Here is a 21902-nt window from a genome sequence, read left to right on the forward strand (position 1 = left end):
ATATCTTTAAAACCCTAATTATTTATTTGTATTTTGCAGCAGTTCCAGCACGCGGTATGAAAATAATATTCATTCATAATTATTAAAATTGCATCACTAGGAAAGAGAACACCTAACAAGCGCCAAATTTCGCACATATACTTTATAGTAATGTAAAATAATAAAACGAGTTTTTTTTTTTTTATCCTACTTGTGTTGTTCCTCGTGAGCCTATCAGAACATTCAGAGGTTTACTATGTATTTCTTGAGAGCTGCTATGGGCATCAATAATTGGTACAAAAGACAAGACATAACTAGGAACATGTGAATGTCCTTGTTGGACCGAAAGCTATACGGTTTCGATACATTACCGAACGTCATCCACTGTAGTCGCGGAGGGGTTTCTGGTGTACGAGTCTTTGTGTGATCATGAAACAGAACTGTTTAATAAAAGGGAAATTAGGTGAACGGGTGAGACAAAGGAACGGTATAAAATTGTGATCAATGCTCCTTCTAGAACATTGCATTATTCAAAAATTACAGAAATAGAATCACAACAGGAAAATGAATAAGCACGTTAGCGATGTAATAGTGTCAACATTCCGATAATGCATATTAGACATGGGTGGGAATGGAGTCCAATAACCCATTTCACAATGCCCAGTTGATAGCCTTATTTACAAAGGGTACTTTGACAGATACAAAGATTACATTACCACCTACCGAAGAAAAACAAAACAAATCATTCACAGTTTCCTTGGCACTTCCACTTATTCTAAGTTCAATAAAATTTGAACCTTATTATTCACCCTTCAAGGACTTTTTCTTTCATTACTCAAGATCTTCTGTATTTATGTGTGCTGGCAGATATATCCTACTCCAATAGCTATATACTTTTTGTCATTTAAAGTAGTTCCCATATAAGTTCTTGAAGTATTTTTCAATACCTTCCTGTGTTACACTAAGGTATAACTCCATAAGGCATCGAGGCCGAGTACACAAGGAAATAGGTGATCAGACAGACATAATTCTGTCGACAATCGCGGAACATTCTGGCAGTATCTAATGCATTTGAATCCGATCTTTACTTTCTACTCACCTTACACTAAGAGTGTATGGATCCTCTGCGTTCCCAAAGCGAATCGTAAAGTTTCGTCTTCATGAAAAGAAATTGCTGCTGGTTGCTACTTCAATGTGGAATATTCGACAAATGTACAGCGCTTATTGACTGTTTCAAACTCATTGAAGTTTAATGATTTAAAAGCGAAGACGAATGCTGTTGGAAATGATGTGATCAAATCCTCTAAATCGGACTTCTTCACCAAATGAAAGCGACAAATGGGAAACAATAAGATAAGAAACACAAGACTAAAGCAATTTTTGAAAGAAAATGAAAAAAAAGAAAAGAAAAACAAGAAAATAGCAACATCTTCCCAGTTGAACTTTTGTTTTCACAACTAAAGAAAATCATTTCTAGACCTTTCTCACTCTCTCTTCCCTTTTCAAGATGTGGGATTTACACTGGAAACCAAACAGTTATTTCTCCTTCCTCCCTTCTCTCTCTCTCTCGCGCGCGTTTTCAGCCAAACTACCACCTTGAATCTTTGTCTACGAGTCGTATTCACATCTGCTAACTTAAAGCTGCTCTGGATTCATAAAACCCCGACGGAAATTCCTCTCGTCTACTGGATGCAGCCACTCATCCGAGCAATTTTCCTTGGAGTGGACATCCTTGAATGGTGACAAGCTTTTTCTCCAGTTGCAAAAACTTTTCTACTGATCCCCCAATGATTCTTGAAGTTACACGATGTGGATTCTAATGATTCTTCAAGAATCAAGCTTCATGTAGTTACAATTCCAGTCAACACGTTGTTCTTTTTCTTTTTGCCAGGGTGTAAATGCCCATCATGAGGAGCATCCGAACATCTCTCGAGTTTTCAGGGTCCGTCATATCCTACTTAAAATGGATGACGCAATCTTCTCCTCTTTCAACATTAAAAGAAACAGATACTAGTGTCGTGTCACTACATACCTCATACGAAAGTCTTTTCACGCTCCGTAGACAAAATGTTTCCCCATACTAACATAAGTTTCAAGTCATATAAGTAAGTGCACGTAGTGTAAGCATGCTTAATGTTGCATCTTTATTTTGTACTTCATGCATTATAAATAGCAGATAACATTTGTATATTTATGTTCTTAGAGAATGAGCAAAAAAAAAAGTCTGGAAGGGTAAATGCTAAATTTTGCGCGGAATGCGTTTCAACTGATTTGGATCAACAGATAAGAAAATATGTTGAAAAGAGAAGTAAATAAATGTCAAAATGGGTGACGTGAAGCAAAACAAACCAACTTAGAATGCTATAATGTAATGTCTCAAAAGAAAATAGTATTTCGCTAATATTGACACGACTACGGAGAGCCAAATATTTCAGGCTCTGTAATGTAATTATAGTGTATTTTTACTGAGTGATGTATTTGCTTAGTAACCAAACAGTTCTGAATTCAAAACTTGCTCGTATGTGTATGTATGTGTGTGTGTGTGTGTGTGTGTGTGTGTGTAGATGTGTCTAGGGAAGTCGAAGTGCTGGTGAAATAATCGAAGATTCATAACAATCATTTGCATTTTTCTCGATGCTCTCCTTACTTATGTTTAGGTTAGTAAACCATATTCGAAAGAGTAGGATATTATTATTGAAAACAAAGTAAAAATAAATCTATAGATATACTCTAAATGACATTTTACTTTGTTTACCTCTGATATTTCTCGGAAAATTCCGAACTCGCAATATATCCTTGGGCAACGCCTCAATCCATTTATTTCATATAAGAGATTGACACACTTTAATGAAATTTCATCAGCAAAAGTCGCACTTGATTTAAAAAGTCACCTTATAGTTATTAGATAGTGTTATGGTAAGTGTAGAAAGCATTGATAAACTGTAATACATTTTCACTTTTTCATACAATAATAGATTAAAATGCCGATAGCCAAATATTAAGAGGGACATTATTGTTATTGGAAGAACACTTACATCTTTTACTCAAAATGTGGAATTCAAAAATAATACGCATACACGCAAATCTCCATCCAGACATACAACATATCTTCATAATTTGTAGAGGTTCTCTATACATAAACATCGCATTGTTCATATTATGTTTATAAATAACAAATGTTTAAGTACATCACACTAATTCCTGCCTGCTTCCAGCAACATATTATGGCCCTAATCTATCGGAAATACATTCCTAGTTTGTGCGGCGCCAAGAAGAACCACATGCGGTGTTACATGGCCAAATCACTCACTTATACCCTCGGTTTCAACGTGACAGGTAGGAGTTCGTATCATTCCCCAAGTAGCAAGAAAGCTGTCGGCCAGTTGGTGTCTGCTTTGGCTTTTGGCTTTCTATGCTTGCACTTTCAAAGCGTGCTTTCATACGGCCTGCCTTTTGCTATACTTGAAAGCAACGTTTTAGACCCTTCGCGGAGCGTCATAGCATCACTGACCGTTCATTGGAAATTGACTTGCCGCAAGTGTAAAACGCTTGTGTCAAGCTTGAATGGAATACTGAATACATAGGTGTCCCATGTAACTCCGTTACTTGAATCCAGCTTGCGGCATTTTGCATGCTTACCAATCAAGCTGGATGCAAGCTTGGCCGACTTGCAATGCAAGCTTACAACAAGTGGTCTGCAATTTGTCGCTGCTACTAGAGTCTTATTTTCATAATATTCCTGCACAAAAGACACAATTGATTTTGTTTATGCATTTAGAATATTAAAGTGACAACATCACCCTCACTATCTAAGGAAAACTTGCAGGGAGTAATGGGGTGGAATTCCAAAGTCCGTGCTCCAAATTAGTTTCTTGCTGTGGAAATTGCAATGTCAGGTGATAGTCCACAGTACTGTTGATCCAAGAGAACACCATCGGTGGCGGTGGCGAAGTTCCTCCTAAGATGAATATCGTACTTAAAAAGAAAATTCGTTATGTATGTTTTCTAGCGTTTTCTCTCATTTCAGGCGGATTTTATGATAGGGTCTAACATGATGCAGGATTCTAAACGCTATACTTATATAAGTACTAGGTAACCTGAAAGATATAATATATGTATTATCTATTATAGTGCTTTCCTGCTTTTAGCTTGTTTTTTTAGAGATAACATCTCAGACATCCTTCCAATTTTTATTTCCAAGATACAAGGTTTTCGAAACATTGAAGTTTGAGGTCTTAGAGAGAACCAACTAATATTGTTTCCGACAAACTTTATTGCAATTAAGCTGTTATTTTACTGCAGAAATAATGTAACTATAATAAATATTGCCTATTGAGTGTTCTCAACATACGTTATTGTCAGGAGTACATCTATGTTCATGTATAATGAGTACGTAATCGACCCATGAACCTGAGATGACCATGAAATTCAGTTACAACCATTTGTATTGAAAATTACACGTTCAGTCTGTACATTTAGAGAGATAAATGGATATGATTTGCTTGATCAGGCCCTCACCGGAAATGCATTAGTGTTATAGTTATTTTACCAATTCAAATCCACATAAGAAAGACATAACGCGTTAGCATAAAACAAAGCACTGCTTTTGAGTTAATCACATATCTTTATCCTCGTCGTTCTTCGCGGATTTTATGGAGTTCCGTCGCGCGTTTTCACGTTCCACTAAAACCCGTTTAGAGATACTGTATTGCTCGATTTCGAAATATTCGCTCCAATGTTCAGATCGGTAGTTGCTATAGTCTTCTTTCCCCTGCTTTGTCTGCGTATATAAAATAAGTATCACTTACGTTTTATTGCACTGTGTTAACTATCGCGCATTCAATTCTGAATGGAGACTATGCAAAAAGAAGAAAAATATATTCTATGTTATTTTTTTTCTTATGCCAAAATAATGGGCAACGGTCTCTATCGAACCCTCGGAAACATAAATCTACCTTGAGGAAAAAGGAAAGATTCTAGACTTGGCGTGCTTCTTTTTCCCTGTTTTCTTTTTAGTTATTTTTGTGTCTTTTCTTATGACGATAGTTTCTTTGCCTCAAGATCTTCTGCCGCTATCAGTAACGGTGTTTACGTCTTTCTCATCTATCCATGTGTAAAGAACGTTCTATAGCTTCCTTGTAAGCTGCAGCAAAAGAAAAAAAAATCACATCTATAATGAAAAAAAATGAGGAAAGGAAATGAAATGTTTTCACTAAAGTTCTCCACGTGTCTTTATTTTCCTCTACATGAAGAAAAGAAAGAATCAAACCACAAAAATGATTATACAATATTAAAAATACAGATATATTTAAGAAAATTTCAAATAATACATAGGCTGCTGTCAAATTGTACTGAGAAGCTTAGTAATAGGAGGTGAAAATAATTTGTATAGTCTTATTTAATGAAATCTGGTCACCTTCCTTACAAATGTGCACATACCAATTTATTATTGATTAAAATCAATATATTTATTAGCCAAATATATTTCACATTTCTTTAATCTACTTTCGCATGTATATTAGAGTACATAACTTTTTAATGAGAGGTAGATGGTCATACTTTTTTGAACAAGATTGTACAAGGAATACTGGCAGAACCAATATATTAAGCGATTCAATGGACTGATTAGTTTTCAAAGACAATTGCATGTCTTTGCATATAACGAGTGTGTAAAGTGAGTGCCTTTTAAGTGCTTGGTTCTAGATTCAAATCCAGGTAGTAGCACAATAATTCTATAATTGACTAAATCATTGTGTGGCAAGTAAGAAGCCATTTTTTACAGTAATTCATATCAATTTGTATTGGTACTAGGTAGAGTCACAGAGTAATGAGCAAAGTTTACTGTTGGTAGGATTAAAAAAATAAGGGTGAGATTTCTGAGCTTTCGGCATGTATCACCATCTTAATCCCTCACATATATGAGGGATAATGTCCGTCGGTGATCACACAGTTCGGGAGACTGGACAAGAAGAAAGCAATAGGGATTGACCAAGTTTCAATATTGGTAGGAGTGGTGACGAAGTATGGAAATGATTGTCTTTTAGAAGAGATATGACCATGTATGTAAATGGCTGAAAAGACGATTTTTTTTTCAAGAAAACTTAAGACCATACACAATTTTGTAAGTTTAATTATTACGGGAAAAGAAAATCGTCTTTCCCAATAAATGTTTATTATAGCTAACTATGCAATGACTAGACATATAGGGAAAACATTCGTGCAAGTGCATTAGCAAACATTCAGTATAACCATAGTTATTGAAATATAAACTTTGGTGCAAAGCTATCCCATAAGTGAGGATATCTTGCACAACATACAAAAAAAAAAGCTCAATATACGAACATAATATTTATGTGCATTGTTTTCCCTTCACTATTTATACATTTCACCTCCTACACAAAACTGTATGCAGTCTACAACTATTGATATTGGAATGATGGTACCGGTATCATTACTTAGTACGAATTATCAATATTTACAAAGAACATTATGCACTTTCTGGTACCGGCACAGGAACCACATTCTGATAGTTTAGCATATGCTCACCCCTCCAAAAGTGCCAACTCACGAACAGAAAAAAAAATCCACGTGAACTGATTTACCTTGGTTGGTCTTTATGTTCAAGAATATCGTCCCAAATGTAATCAGTGGAATATTTACGGGGTTTGGTGCTTTCAGGATGAAGCCCACACAATTGAATGATTTCTTTTCTTTAAAATATCTATTTTAGTCATTCCTATACGTATAAGCTTCAAGCTCCCCTCCCAAAAAGTCTAGTAATTTCTTAAAAAAAAAAATATAAAAAAAACTAAGGTTTTGTGAGTGAAGCCTCTCTCAAATTATTTTTCTGGATCCTCCACTGTTTGTATTTTATTTTCCGACAATAAATCCATTCCGGCATCTACCTAAATAGGAAGTTTACCTAAAACTACCGATAGTAATAATTTCCTATCTAAGGGGTTGCTTTGGACCGATACAAAATAAGCTCGATTAGAGGCTGAAACCACCTTCTCCCAGTTTTATTTTATCTATTTTTTATGACTGTAAAACGCTTCACAATTCAATTTCAAGTATTGTTTTAAGTTCCATTATACACAGTAGTATTCTACGAAAAAGATTTAGCCCCAACTTCGACAGAAATTCTTGAAGGTAGTATCTTTCAAGTTTTGTCGGCCTTTACAGTGACTGCTTCCCATACCTATACACCAACAAACCCTCCGCGTAATTAGAACTTTTGTTAACCGCCAAAATTATAGTCAAAATACAGTTAGATATTCTATTTTACGGTGACAGTTGAAACTTACTCTTTGCAGTGCATGGTTTTACCGCCAGAGGACTGTGCAACTCTTTTCATATCTAGTGCAAAGTTACCTCTGGCGTACAAAGAAACCCAGTCTTAAGGTAAATCATTTAAAAAGCTATTTTACCTGCAACATAGTAATTGCTTATGTGAGTTTCTTCTAAAGATATAAATATGTTCCTCTTTTTCAGAGAAAGGAAAACTTTAGTTTTTTTTTTCTCCAGAACGCCATGACCAAGAGGGGCCCAAAATTTTTTAAAAATTACTGAAAATATTTTCATCATGAAAGTTTAAAAAATACGACATGAGTCTCTCGTATATAATTCATGAACCCTTTTGAACATGTTGAGAGAGGACCCTTGAGAAAAGTTTTTGATGGGCCCCTTGTATTTTCTTCCTATAGGGTTTCTAATGGTCATAATCCGGTCCTGTATATCTTCTATATGGAAAGCAATGGTGCTGTAAAATGTAAATTATAATTTTAAATTATGGCATCATTTGAGATCTTAATTTACCTGAATAGTTCAGTATTAGCAAAATTATAAAGCAGAGTGGGAAATCAGGAACCTTTCAAGGGATGAATTACGAAAAATTTGAAAACCTGCTTTCGTGACATCATAGGCTAGCAATGCTGGTCTGGAATTGGCTAACAGTATTACCGGTACTCGACGTGTTATCGTCCTCCGTTCCGTTACTCCCATATTCGAAGAATGCGTGATGTGTGCCTTTTTGTACACGTATACCGCTACTTACGGTACAAGGAGGAGGCCCCACAAAAGAAAAATCACCGTCCAGGGCCCACCGGGAAATTTCCCTGTTTCCCGTCTGGCCAGTATGGCCCTGCTTACATTTAACTTAACTGTGCAAGGCTAAACCAGTAGACGTATACTCTGTTTAATATCATTTAAAAGTAAAAAAGAAAAAAAAATGTTCATACAAATTAGTATCCACCACGTATAACATTAATTTATGCGATGGAGAAACATACTTAACCAAAATAGTCCTTATTGACCAGATTACCTCCACGTCAATGAAATGCACTTTCTTAGTTTTACAAATAACGTAAAGGGTGACACGTAAAGAACGCAACTTTGGAAAGCCCGCCATTTCTATTCTAGTAAGTTGTCAGCACTGAAGTTACACGATTTTCATCTGCTGTGTTTGTGGTTAGTAATTACGGAGCGCCGAATAGCGCGCGGTCGTCATATGTTTTATCTATGCGTAGAAATGCATCATTCACTACTTTCGTAGTTAGTTTTCACTGTGACAACACACTGATACCTCTTCAAGCGCTCCATTCCTACAAGTACGGATAATAGATGACGTTCATGCTCTGTTCGGGACTCGTGACTACTAACCGCAAAAGTAACAGAAGAAAATCATGTTAGGTTCAGTGCTGTCAAGTTAGTAGAACAGAAATGGCGGGCATTTCAAAAGTTGCGTTCTTTGTGAGACACCATTTATATCTTATGTGTTTATTTTAATTGCTCAATGTTCCTACCATCTCAACCATTTTTACCCACTAATAAAAACCTAGGTTATAAATAAATGCATTTTTTTCAACTATGAGTTAACCCTCAATAATTGCAATACTTTCTGCCCATTAACATTATGTAATCAGTTCTGTTTAGTTTTGTTCTAAATAGAAAGTAGACATTTTTAAGAGAAAATTTAACTACTTCTAAATCCCGACTCTGATGTCCCATAACTGAGGAACCAAAGTTCTACTATTATATACTACTATTCAAAACCTATTACCATAAGTAATGTAACTACTGTGGCGCGAAACCCCGCAATGAAAGGAAGACCCGACACTTCCAAGGGGGCCCTTCGCCCTAGCCTTCTAATAGGTCGAATCAATATGCTTTTCAGTTTCCTATTAGTCGGCAATGTACATCCACTTTCCCTTTTCTTTGGGATGCTTGATGTGTAGGTGAAGCATCGCAAACAAAAAAGAGGGAAATTCGGTTCGGTCGGCTTTTATAAGCTCTTATATTTATCTTTGGTGGGAAATATTGAATCAAACTTTGGAATTAACTTGTATATTAAACTATTTGATATATTAAATTCATAGTTCCATTGTCGTTTTACATCTTTGCATCACACACTATTCTAATTTTCCATTTTATTTTCTGCCAATATATTCATCTCACTGATGATGAAATTCTAAGAAAAATACTTCAAACAACTTGCAGTTGCGATATTGGTTCTTCGTTTCCGACCTAAATAATTTGCTTTGTGAAACAGCTAAAATCTGAAATAAGTGTTCAGAATTCTGTTTGAACTACAAGGCTTTTAAGTGTAAAATATAAGTCATTGACATCTAGCTTTTCAGTACTTATTGCCGTGTACTTGTTTTTGACGTTCCTTGTCTCTGTTAGTTCTGTGGAGTGGCTGTTCTCAAAATTGAAATTGATATAAAACTATATGAGAAGCACAATGGGCCAAAATAGCTTAAGGAATCTAGCTTTACTCTCAATGAATGCGACGAAGTTGAAAAAATCGATGTACAAGAGTTAGAAAAGGATTTTGGTGATAGGAAAGCAAGAAGGAAACCATTCAATTAATTCGTGCTACTCTTCATGATGACTGACGTCACTGACTGGAAAGAGGAAAATCCATCTTTCATTGTGAATCTTATTGAATACATTATGTGTATAGCAAAGTGGTTTCCATTTATGAATATTTAAGCCTAGTAGTTGCGTACATTTAACTTATTATTCAGAGATACAGGAAAGTATGGTTATTTATTATGCTATCTATCATTCCACAAAACAATATTATTAAGGCGGGGGGCCCTGAGTATTCTCTTGCGAGGGGAAACGAAGTTACGCCACTGCTACCATGCCAAGTTTGGTCAAGATTGAGTAAGTTTCGTTGATCGAATACGATACCAGATGTAACAAAAAAGTCAGGACAATGACATCTCTTGAGAAATAATTTGGAATTAAAAAAAAATGAAAAGTGTGTCTAATATTTTATTGAAAGCTCTATTCAACTACCCTGTAATGAAATCCCACAACTCCATAAGAGGAGGACAACAAAAATTTTAGATTTAAAAAAAATACAGATTCACATTCTGCGACCGAAAATACGCAACTTTTACTTGAAACACTTTTTTTTTTTTTTTTTTGCTATCTTTCTAGATAGTGCTGTAGTCGCAAAAAAGAAAAGAATATAATTTTATGTCACCTGAGCTTGATAAGTAAAATATCTCGAGAAATGCACTTGCAACTAAAAAAGTCATAAAATATACGTTTAATAGTAAAAAAAAAAGAAAAAGAAAAAAGAGCTATTCAACCAAAACGAAATTGCACTCGGTACCTAAGGGAGGATTAGGGCGTAACTTTAAAATTTCAAATAGAACCCCTCTTTTCAGATTCGGATTCTGCGACCAATGATACGCAACTTTTATGAATGCTTGGAATTTCTTCGTTATCTTCCTAGACAGCGTTGCAGTCGCAATAAAGGGAATATCTCATACGCCATCTGAGGTTGATAGACAAAACGCTACTTCAAGGACAAGACGTGCAGTATGATGCTGACACTATCAAAGACTTCCAAACAAGTTAGGTACTGTAATACGACAGTACCGTAATAAGTTTCTACAAAACTTGACATTCTTGAAATATTTCAACAAATGCAACATTAGAATAGGTTTCTTCTGGTGTGGTATTAAACTTACAAACTATGCTATTCATAAGCATAGGAAGGTTGTAGTCATATGTCTATATGGATTCAGTTTCCTAGGAATAAATTTCATGTCCATTCTTAACTCTCTAATAAAATCGGAAATTGTAGAAGACTACTACAGTTTCTAGTTTCGATATCAACCTCCATAGATCAAAAACAGTAAGAAATCGAGAAATACGGCTTTTCGATATGATTTCAGCGTTTCAAGAGTTTGATGTAACACCTACTATAGACCTATCAGTCTATTCGTAGCGGAAGTGGTAGATATCTATTATGTCCTGTCTGAACTGTCATAGATCGGAAACGGTAAAGTTTACTGCCATGGATTCAGTGTCGTAAGAATCGGTCGTCTCTTCTTTCAACCATCTATTCAAACTGGAAGTGAAACAAATCTACAACTTCCGGTTTCAATTCTGACCTCTTACATGAAGAAAGGTAGCAGGTAGAGATAATTTTCTTTCTTTCTTTATGTATATACATATATTGATTCAGCTATTGCCGCGTTCCACTCTGCGCTGAGGAAATGTACCGTGTACGAAATTTGTTCGCATCGATGCAATAGCTATTGATGTTTTTTGTCATCATTATAAACATCACAAACAATTATTGTAGTCGTCCTTTAGAATTGTAACTATGATACCTCTTAATGTACCAACGAACATAGCTAAGGGTTCATTATTATGCACAATAATACATTTTCCGCCGTAAGTGCCACAAATTTATAACATTTTTGACCATTGTACTTTTACATTACATTCATTTTTAACATCTCACGAGTTATAGTCATCATCGTTAGTATTCTGCATTATTAGCAGAGGACTTCCTAATTATAAAGCTTCCGTGCATTGCATCTCCAATTCGATTTTTTTTTTAAATTTTGTTTCCTTATGTAACACCAGTATTATAAAGAACGGGACCTACTATAAACTGGAGCTTCGAACCATAACCGAGACTTAAATCTGGTACAGTTGACGTGCTCACAGTCCATTAAATCGTTCACAATCACACTCTGTCGCTCCCAAGAGAGCTGGATTTGAGGACCACGCTACTGTATCTAGAATACGGCCTCCAGTTAATCGTTTCATCTTGACGTGTGAGTTATTCGTTTTGATACATTTTATTAAATGCAGTTTACATATTTTCATCTTTTCAATCCCTTCCAACATTGTTATTTTCTCCTCTAATATTCAATGTTCATACACTGATCGACTTCCATTCTTCTCCACATTCGACCGTTTTCGTTACTTTTTGTAATGTGTGTTCCTGCTTGGACTATTACAATATTTCACACGAATTAGTTGTTGATTATTTTTCATATTTCTCCATTAAAATCAAACACATATAATATATATGTGTATATATATTCTTCACAGGACCTTCTTTCGCGATGCTGAGTCTTGCTTCTCTATTACCCATCCATATTTCAGCTCTTCACAAAATCCACTCACAAGAAACATGGTTTTACTTTCCCAACTTGCAACTTCTATGGTATTTAAAATCACTTCATATTCTTCTCATACTTTCCTTAAATTCTCTAACATTATTTTTATTTCTGATTCAGACTTCACAATAATAATCACCCATATTACCTGCAAAACAAATGAATTTTGCTCTTGTACCTCCTGTCAAAATACTATGTTATCCCGTTGGCTAGAGCAATAGCTGTAATGATGAAGTTGGAGAAACCGGAAAAGAAGACAATGATGTGGTGACTGTGTAACTCCAACCCTTTACAAACAACATTCAAGCTGTCTCAAAAGTCCCCTGACATAGGATAACTTTGTTATTAGTAGAGTTACAACAAAATATAAGAGGGAAAACCGTTTCCAAATATAATGTTTTCAATCTAAAGTGAATGATTTTTTTTTTCCAAAAAAAAATCGAACGAGCCGTTTGGGCTGTACATTCTTTATGCGCCCAATGTTAAACGAAAATGCAACATTGCCATTTACCTGGACCCACAACATAAGTGAATGAAGTTACTGTCTTTTAAGCTAATGTGTCGACGGCAAGCCCCCGTTTCAAACAGTAACTTCATTCACCTATGTTGTGGGTCCAGGTAAATGGTAACGTTGCATTTTCATTTTACATTCGGCGCATGAAGAATGTACAGCCAAAACGACTCGTCAGATTTAAAAACTTATTCACTTTAGATTGAAAACATTATATTTGGAAACGATTTTCCCTCTTACATTTTGTTGTTACTCTGATAATTAACAGAGCTGCCCTATGTCAGGGGACTTTTGAGATACCCTGTGCAGTAATTCGTAACTTCAAAATTTTAAATTTCATATAATCTCCAAATCATTTATAAAGTCCAAATTTGCAACTATAAGAAAATAGTAGCAGCACTCAAATGTCAGCCTTCATCTTCATCTTTTTAACCCCTTGCACTGAAATGGCGAGTCTAGCTCGTCATGGCCTCCCGGTGCCAAATCGCACAATGAAGAGCTACACTCGTCATAACATTTAAACTGTTGTAGCGTCACGTAGAGTTACTATATTGATGTTTTGAAAGTTATATAATGTAAACCATCTATAATACACTTTTATAATTTATACTTCAATTATCAGAATTCAGAAAATAAACCGTAGTGGAAAGGGTTAATGTAATTCTAGAATACTTGAGGGGCATTTGTATTGAATCATACATTTTTGTACAACAGCTAGAAATACTGGCATACTTTTTTTATTTGGTTCATAATAAAGTATAAATTGTTGTAATTGTTTGAAATTTTTGACATAAACTTATATTGCCAATTGCATATTTGTCAGTTCAGAATGCTTACGTTTAAGTCCAAGGATATATATATATATATATCTTTCAGGATGAATAGAAGTGATTCTATCTGGAAATATGTTTATAATAAGCCACTGTTTTGATAATTACGTGAATTTTCTCTACTAATCTTATAGGGGTTATTATAAAATAATATCCACATAACAAACAGATCCTCAGAAGCAGCACACACTTTTAGGAGGACACTCGTATTCGACACTACAATAAATTGTATAACACAACTTACCAGCAAAGCGTCCTGAAGTGATGCATTGTTTCTTCTTTCGTAACGTTTTGGTTAATAGCATTATCCATTTCGCTTATTTGTTTATGGTATTTTTCTGCACAATGCTCATATTTAGACTTCACTTGATTCATGCATGGCGCATGTCTCAAATATTCTACGATAAAGAAAGAAGAAGCACATTAGCAAATTGTTTCATTATAATAAAGCTATTAATAATATCCATAATCATACATACTACGTATTTATTTATTCATTTATGTACTTTTATGTCTTCAGAACTCTAACGTACTCCAACAAAATAACTTCAGCAGGCGAAGTCATAAACATAAAACATGTAAGCACCGTAAACAGGAATGGAATGATACAGTTTTAAACTTGAAAAAGAAGTATACTCATACCTTATCAAATTATGTTCTGGAAACTTTTGTACACATCTTACAGTAAGTTGTATGTGTATGTAAACAATATATAAAAAATAATAAGGTATATCGCTCCACCGCTCCAAACTTGAAGTAATACACACATTATGTTTTTTCACGTCAATTCAGCAAAATAAGTGTTGCGTAAACAAGCAGGAGGTTAAAACGTGCGAAAATGTTACAGATTGTATTTATACTAGTGCTGTTGAATTTTTGTGACATTTGCGGTTTTCGGTTTTTGAGAAAACCGGTTTTCTGAAAACCGAAAACCGCAAATGTGGTTTTCAAAACCGAAACCGCAAAAGCGGTTTTCAAAACCGAAACCGCAAAAACGGTTTTCAAAACCGAAACCGCAAATGCGTTTTTCAAAACCGAAACCAATGTTTTTAATTACACCTTTTAACAATTGTGAAAGCATCTATCGATCGAGACAATTGTATTGATTTATGTCTGTGTTTCAACTTTTTTTATTTGCTCCCGTTTCCTCCCACTTTCTTACGGTTTAGAACTCCGTAAGTACTGATGTGAACTTGTGTGTTACAAATACTGACCTGGGATCATTTGCACTTTTTTTTTTTAGTTACTTCTTTGATGACACTTCCAAGGTACTTTCCGGTTGCAGGGAAGTAAACTGGACCCCACCTGATTTTTATATATTTTGTAAAGTAGAGCACGAGGAACACGAATCTTAAGGAATTTTGACATTCCGACTTCCCGAACTCGAGATACTAGAGCTTATACAGTAGTTTTACATAGTATGTATAAAATTAGCGAAGAAAGTTCTGTCGCTTTTTGACCTATCACCTTAGAACATCGACATGTCACCTAAGACCAGGGGTGTAGCCAGCAGGTTTCTGTAGGAGGGGCCCGTCGTTTTTGAAGGGGGGCAGCTACAATCTTAAAAAATGTGTTACAGCTAGTGTTTTTGAAGCCTGAAAAAACTGGAAAATTTTGGTTTCCTTCCGGAAAACTAAAAACACTCTTTTAGCTTATTATTATTATTATTATTATTATTATTATTATTATTATTATTATTATTAATAATAATAATAATAATAATAATAATAATAGTAATTTCATAAATTATATTACAGATAGTTTGTATTATGTTTAACCAAGAACTATTGCCCCCGACCAAACATTATACCTTTGTGCATAACTATTTCAATACACAGAACCGATCTATATAGGTAAACAAGAAAGTTCTATCGCTTTCTCACTCACCACCTCCGGACATTCATATGTCACCTAACACGTATCTGGAAGATCAAGAATAGATCGACAACCTTCTGCAAACGTTCTGGAAGGCCATTTATTCCATCGCGGTAGAGGTTGGTGTTCCGTGAAGTGAAGAAGTTATTAAGTGCATTTTGCACCTCTACTTGGGATTTGAGCTGGCATCCTTTAAAGTGATTGTCCAAGGAAGGGAACAGATGATAATCGGACGGTGCAATGTCCAGGGAGTATGGCGGATGCAATAGTGTTTCCTATCCAAGGCGTAAAATGGTGTCCCGGGTCATCCTAGCCACGAGGGGCTTAGCGTTGTCCTGTAACATAAGGACCCCTTTGGGAGTTTTGAGTTTCTCTTGAACACGGCTCAACTGCTGACAGTACACAGTTGGATTGATGCGATGACCAGCTGGTAGCAGTTCCCGATGCACGATACCACGAGCAGTTCATCAACACACAGGAGGACTTTCTTCTGGTGTAGTACTGGTTTCGGCTGTCTTGGAACCGTTCATAGGATGCTAACCAATTATGACGGCGCCGTGGAACTTCGTACAGGACCCATTTCTCATCACATGACAACACCTTGTCCAGAAATGGCTCCTTCCTCAGACGAGACAGCAAAGAAACACAGGTGTCTGCTTGCGTTGCCTTTTGACCCGGAATGAAGTTATGTGGGACCCATCGACCCAACTTCTAGTGTTTCCTCAGTTGAAGGTGCTGCTGAATGGTTTCGCCACTCACACTGAATTGTCCCCATGCCGTAAGCGTCGGTGGACCACAAATGAGCAATTAGCGACATCACGCCAAACATTGGCGGCGCCGCAGCGACGATCCCCGGTGGCCCCTCTACCGTTTTGAAAATTATGCCACCAGCGGCAGAGATGCGACAAAACGCCAATGAACCACAAAATTACTCCCCCAAAATGTTAAATCGGCTATATGTGTGATTTAGTTACATTAAGGTGAGTCTAAAAAACACTTTTAAAATGTACCAAAAAATTACCCCGAAGGGGACTCAAACCACCAACCTTATGATTACTAGGCAAGTGTTCTTCCTACTTCGCTACGATGGCGATGAAGGAAACGTTGCTTGTAAAGGGATAAATCGTTAAGATCTTTTTAATTTGGTCAATCACAGTGCTCCTTTAACCGTGTATATTCGACGATAACTGTTTGGAATTAGATAAAATGTGTTCGCCATGTAATTTTGTAACAAAATGACGCGTGTCTATTTACTTTATTTCATAGTTCTCGCATACTCACTTTCTAATGATCGACGACAGTTGTCATCTAAATTCATACAATTATCGCACTTATCTCAAGATTTTTCACGTCATGATGTTGAGGCAGAGGTTATTCTTGACCCTCGGAGCTCACTTTAGGAACAATTCGTCAGCAAAAAATAATATATAATAATAACCGCATGCACATGACTGGCGACAGTTCGTGTTGGTCTCTTCACGATTCTCCGCGAAGAATCTGAGAAGTGCGGACCAAGACGAAGTTCTCGCTGGTCGCTGCTACGCGGTGGTACTTCAACACCCCGACGCGAGATATATGTTTCGACTCGACGAAACCCGGCCGCCAGTTAGGGCCAACTATCGCAGACCTACGCAAAAAGCGACAGAACTTTCTTGGTTACTTTTATACATAAGACTGATTTCCTTTGAAATTGCACTTAATTTATTTTAAGATTTTCTGAAAAAAAATAATTATTTATTATTCGTGACTAAAAAGACATAATTATTTTATTAACAGCTATATCTTACTTCCTGTTTTACACGAAATAGCATTTTAAAAAGCGAATGAAATCCAAACTGAAAAACTGAATAAAGACGTTGCTTTTCACCAAATTTTCCATCTGATAAAAAGTTTTCTTGAAACACTAATTACAGCATATAAATAATATAATGTACTTACGATTTAGTATAGTACCATTGTTTTATGATAGAATTTATAGTGGGGGGCGCGGTGGCTCAGTGGTAGAGCGTTCACCTCCGGTGCTTGGGGTCCCTGGTTCGATCCCAGCTCGCGCCGTGTGGACTTTGTGGTGGACAAACAACCGTGCTCATGGGTTTTCTCGGGGTTCCGTTTCCTCCCACTTTCTTCATTCCACCATTTCATTCATTTATCATAATCACCGTCTCCTTTGGCATAGGCGTGGGACGTTAAACTCAAAGATTTCATTTCATTTCATAGAATTTATAGTACCTTGTCAAAACGTTTGTCTTCAAACTGTCAAATACAAATCTCCGTAAATTGTGTAATCTACTGTCACAAAAAGTATACCATACTATTTTCGGATCGCTATAAGGGAGAAATACCATACTATTTTGTGATCGGTATGGTAAAATACTATTTTTCCATACTATTTTACCGTAAATTATTAATTATATGTAAACATTGTTATTTTTAAATGACTGAAGCGAAGTAATCTCACGATGATGTTTTAACATCTGGTCATTAGGGGGGCCAGGAAATCATTTGGGGAGTCTGGCCCCGTGGCTACACCCCTGCCTAAGACGTACCTGGAAGATCAAAAACAGTACCCATCAGTATCAACAGACCTTCTGAAAACGTTCGGGATGGGCATGGATTCCTTCGCGGTAGAACTTGGTTTGCCGTGAAGGAAAGAAGGTATCAAGTGCATTTTGCACCTTTCTACGGAGTTGGACTTTAGTTCTCTAATGTGAGTGTCCAAGAAATGGTTCAGGGATAATTGGACGGTGCATTGTCCAGGGAGTATGGTGGTTGCAATAGTGTTTCCCATTTAAGGCGTAGGATGGTGTCCCGGGTCACTCTAATCATGTGGGGCTTAGCGTTGTCCCGTAACGGTAGAACTCCTTAGCGATTGAGAAGTGCTGGCTCCAGGGTTTTGAGTTTTTCTTGAACACGGCTCAACTGCTGACAGTAGACAGTTGCATTAATGTTCTGCTCTGACCAGCCGGTAGCAGTTCCCGATTTTTCTCCAATCCCAAAAAGCGGGTGGTTTTTCGTGATTAAGATAGCGAGGGACGAATATAGAACCTGACAATCGGGTGGTACCTGCAAAAATCGGGTAATATGACAACACTAAGCTAAATAGAAAATAAGGTATATCCCTATTTAAGATCACTACACCTGCAACCCATGAAATCCAATTTGAAATCTCATCCACTTAGACTGAGATCTTTTATATTATCATTACTCTTTCACTTTGTTTCTAAATAGTACTGCCACTCTTTCTTTTGTTAACAAAAAAACACCACCTCCCTTTCTTAAAAAAAAAGAAAAGAAAAGAATTTAGATCGCAATACACAATTTTATTGTTGATTTGTTGCCACTCCGATAAATGTGAATGTTGTGGTTTTGCATGTGTTGACTGGTTTCTTATCGCAAGTCCCAGACACCTGCAATAGTTCATACGTGAAGGGAACACCGATCATATTTTATTCTATATCTTTTTACTTCCCAATAACGATAGCCGTGCCTCTTTGTGAGAAACTGCAACTTATTTTTTTTTTATTCTGCCAGTTGTAAAAGAATACTAAACAAGAATTTCCCTGCACGTTAAGACATTTTAAGAAAAAATATCTTCTTTCACCTCTGCAAATTTTGAGCATTTTTTCCCTACGCCGGGGGAAATTTCCCTCCATCTGGCAACTGTGAGCCAAAGATGGGAAAGATTCTTTGCTGTTTCCTCGTCGTTACTTGATAATAGTGCTCTCGAATTTTTGTGACCGCTGCAGTTTTCGGTTTTTGAGAAAATCGGTTTTCAAAACCGAAACCGCAGATGCGGTTTTCAAATCCGAAACCGCAAACGCGGTTTTCAAAACCGAAACCGCAAAAGCGGTTTTCAAAACCGAAACCGCAAACGCGGTTTTCGAAACCGAAACCGCAAATGCGGTTTTATGAAATTTCACTTTTTTCAAAAACCGGTTTTCGTTTTTTTTTTCAAAAAACGATTTCGACAGCACTAATTTATACTGGAAGTACAATGATAATAAAGTGCTTATCAATTTAAGTATACACCTTTAGAAAAAAAGTGAAACTTGCAAAAGCAATATGTATTTTGACCCTCTTTTGCAGTCAGAACAGCACTGATGTGACGTGGAGTGGGTTCATCAAAGTTGTAAATGGTAGCGAAGTGTAATATTACATCATTCTGCGTGCAGGGTATTACTCTATTTCGTGAGGGAGAATGGAGGATGAAATCTACACCAGATTCTTGTCTTCAAAACAGACCACAAATGTGAAACCATTCTTAGATCTGGGGTTGGGTGGGATAGGAGAAGTGTTTAGCTTTATTTCGATATTACTCAAACCATAGTTCAGCAGCTCCAGGTGTGTGAATGCTCGCATTATTCATCCTGGAATATGACACCGCTGCCCGGAAACAACTTCTGGAACATACAATACAAATGGTCTCTTAAAATGGTGGCTTAATCATGAGCAGTGACGTTATCGGAAATGGTTAGGGGAGCTAACTCTGCAAGCCAGGATATAGCAGTCCACAACATCATAGAGATGCTCCTATGTTCCAAGGTTGAGCAAAGACATTGCGGCACTTTTCATCAAATTTTCATCGAAAGTATGCAAATTGTTTAAGTGTATAATTTTTGAATTTATTTAAGTATAATATGAAAAAATGTAATAGTAGTGCACTATTCTTAGCTCTGGTTATAAAAAAATATACCCTTGTACAACAGTATCAGTATATTTCAAATGTATTAAAATTTATGAAAACATTTAAACAATGTAGTTGTAAATATCGGGATTAAGGTATTTTTTACATTCATTTAACCGTAATGTGATAAGTTTGGATATAATTAAGACATACACTAACCCAAAACCTTTATACCCTTGTAAATCCATATTTTAAAATGCTCAAATCAATGTTATATAACGAGCTTCAAATTATGGTAGAACAAATTTGTACAAATATGTTTTTGTTGCGTCAAGCAAAATCAGCACGAAGTAGTCCTAATTTCTTTATAATTGAATAAGAATTCACAAATAGTATAGACAAAATCCAGCTGTTCCAAAATAAAAAAGTAAAATACAATATAAATTTTCAAACCAACAACTACACCACAATATAGGCAAAAGTTTCATGAGATCCCTTGTACAAAATAGATTCCTGTTGAATTCATTTTAAATGTTCTCGATTGGTCTGCCTTTTATACAGTACATCCCTTGCAATAGTCCAACAGTAGTGTACTAACATGTAGAACTCCACTTGCCCTCATATATCTCCTCCATGGCTGCAATATCTTGATGAAAACGGTCACCATGTTCAATCACTTACTGCTCCACAATCTAAAGGAGGAATATCGAGATGGGAATAAAGAAAGTGGAGTTTCAGAGACATATTGCAACCAAGTTTCTCGTAGTATAACATCAACTCAGCCACTCTTTCTCTGTAATTTGTTGCTCAGTGTCTTCTCAAGATATTGTAAACAAAAACTTTTGAAGCTTTCCCATGCAGCTTTTTCCTCACCTTGGAGAATTTCATCGAACTGGTCTTTGAATATCTGCCGAATCTGTGGTCCGACAAAGACACCTTCTTTAACTTTGGCTCACATGCTCTTAACAAAACTTTTCATAAGACCGGATTTAATGCGAAGCGGGGGAAGTGTTTCTTACGATCTACAAGAGGTTCATGTTGCACTTTTGTCATCCTGGCTGAAGAGTTTCTCTTGTATTCCAGTCACTTTTGCCGTAGTGAGATGCACGATCTCTACTGTTCCACCCACAAATAAAGTAACAATATTTTATATACCCTAACTGCGTACCTAACAAGAGCGCTATCACTTTAAAGTCACCACAAATGAGCCATTGAAAATCATAATGTTTAATGGCTTGAAGTAAACGTTTCAAACTTTCATAAGATTCTTTGAAACGAACTGCATAACCTACTGGAATTGAAGAAAGTTCATTTCTAATGTGTAAAAGCACTGGCTTTAATCTCACCCTTGATGAATCTATGAAGAGTCTCCACTCCGTAGGATCGTAATTAATTTTGAGAGCATTCATGAGACCACTTGTATATATACTTGCCAAAAGTGTGTCTTGCATAGCAAAAATTGAGGTGAACTTCTTTTCCCTATTCCTATACCCTGAAACATTTACTTCTGCCTGCAATAAATTCCATTGTTGTAATCGTGATGCTAAAATTTATGCTTTGCTTTTTGGTAGGTCTAAATCCATGATTAGATCACTTCGCTCTTCTTGAGTGAGTCTATGTGGTTCACTTTGGGGGTCATTTACCACAAA

The 21902-nt window shown here is 36.2% G+C and overlaps 1 protein-coding gene across 1 annotated transcript in view; it reads right to left on the reverse strand.

Annotated features, from left to right (window-relative positions):
* The window catches only part of LOC145688171 (uncharacterized), a 779558-nt gene that overhangs the window by 53106 nt on the left and 704550 nt on the right, over positions 1-21902 (reverse strand). Inside the window, exon 4 of the mRNA XM_081762011.1 lies at positions 13999-14152. Coding sequence (XP_081618137.1) covers positions 13999-14152 — 154 coding nt within the window. The remainder of the gene's footprint in view (positions 1-13998; positions 14153-21902) is intronic.

This window comes from Thermobia domestica, chromosome 6 (genome assembly GCF_964235325.1).
Source record: "Thermobia domestica chromosome 6, izTheDome1.hap1.1, whole genome shotgun sequence".
NCBI lineage: Eukaryota > Metazoa > Arthropoda > Insecta > Zygentoma > Lepismatidae > Thermobia > Thermobia domestica.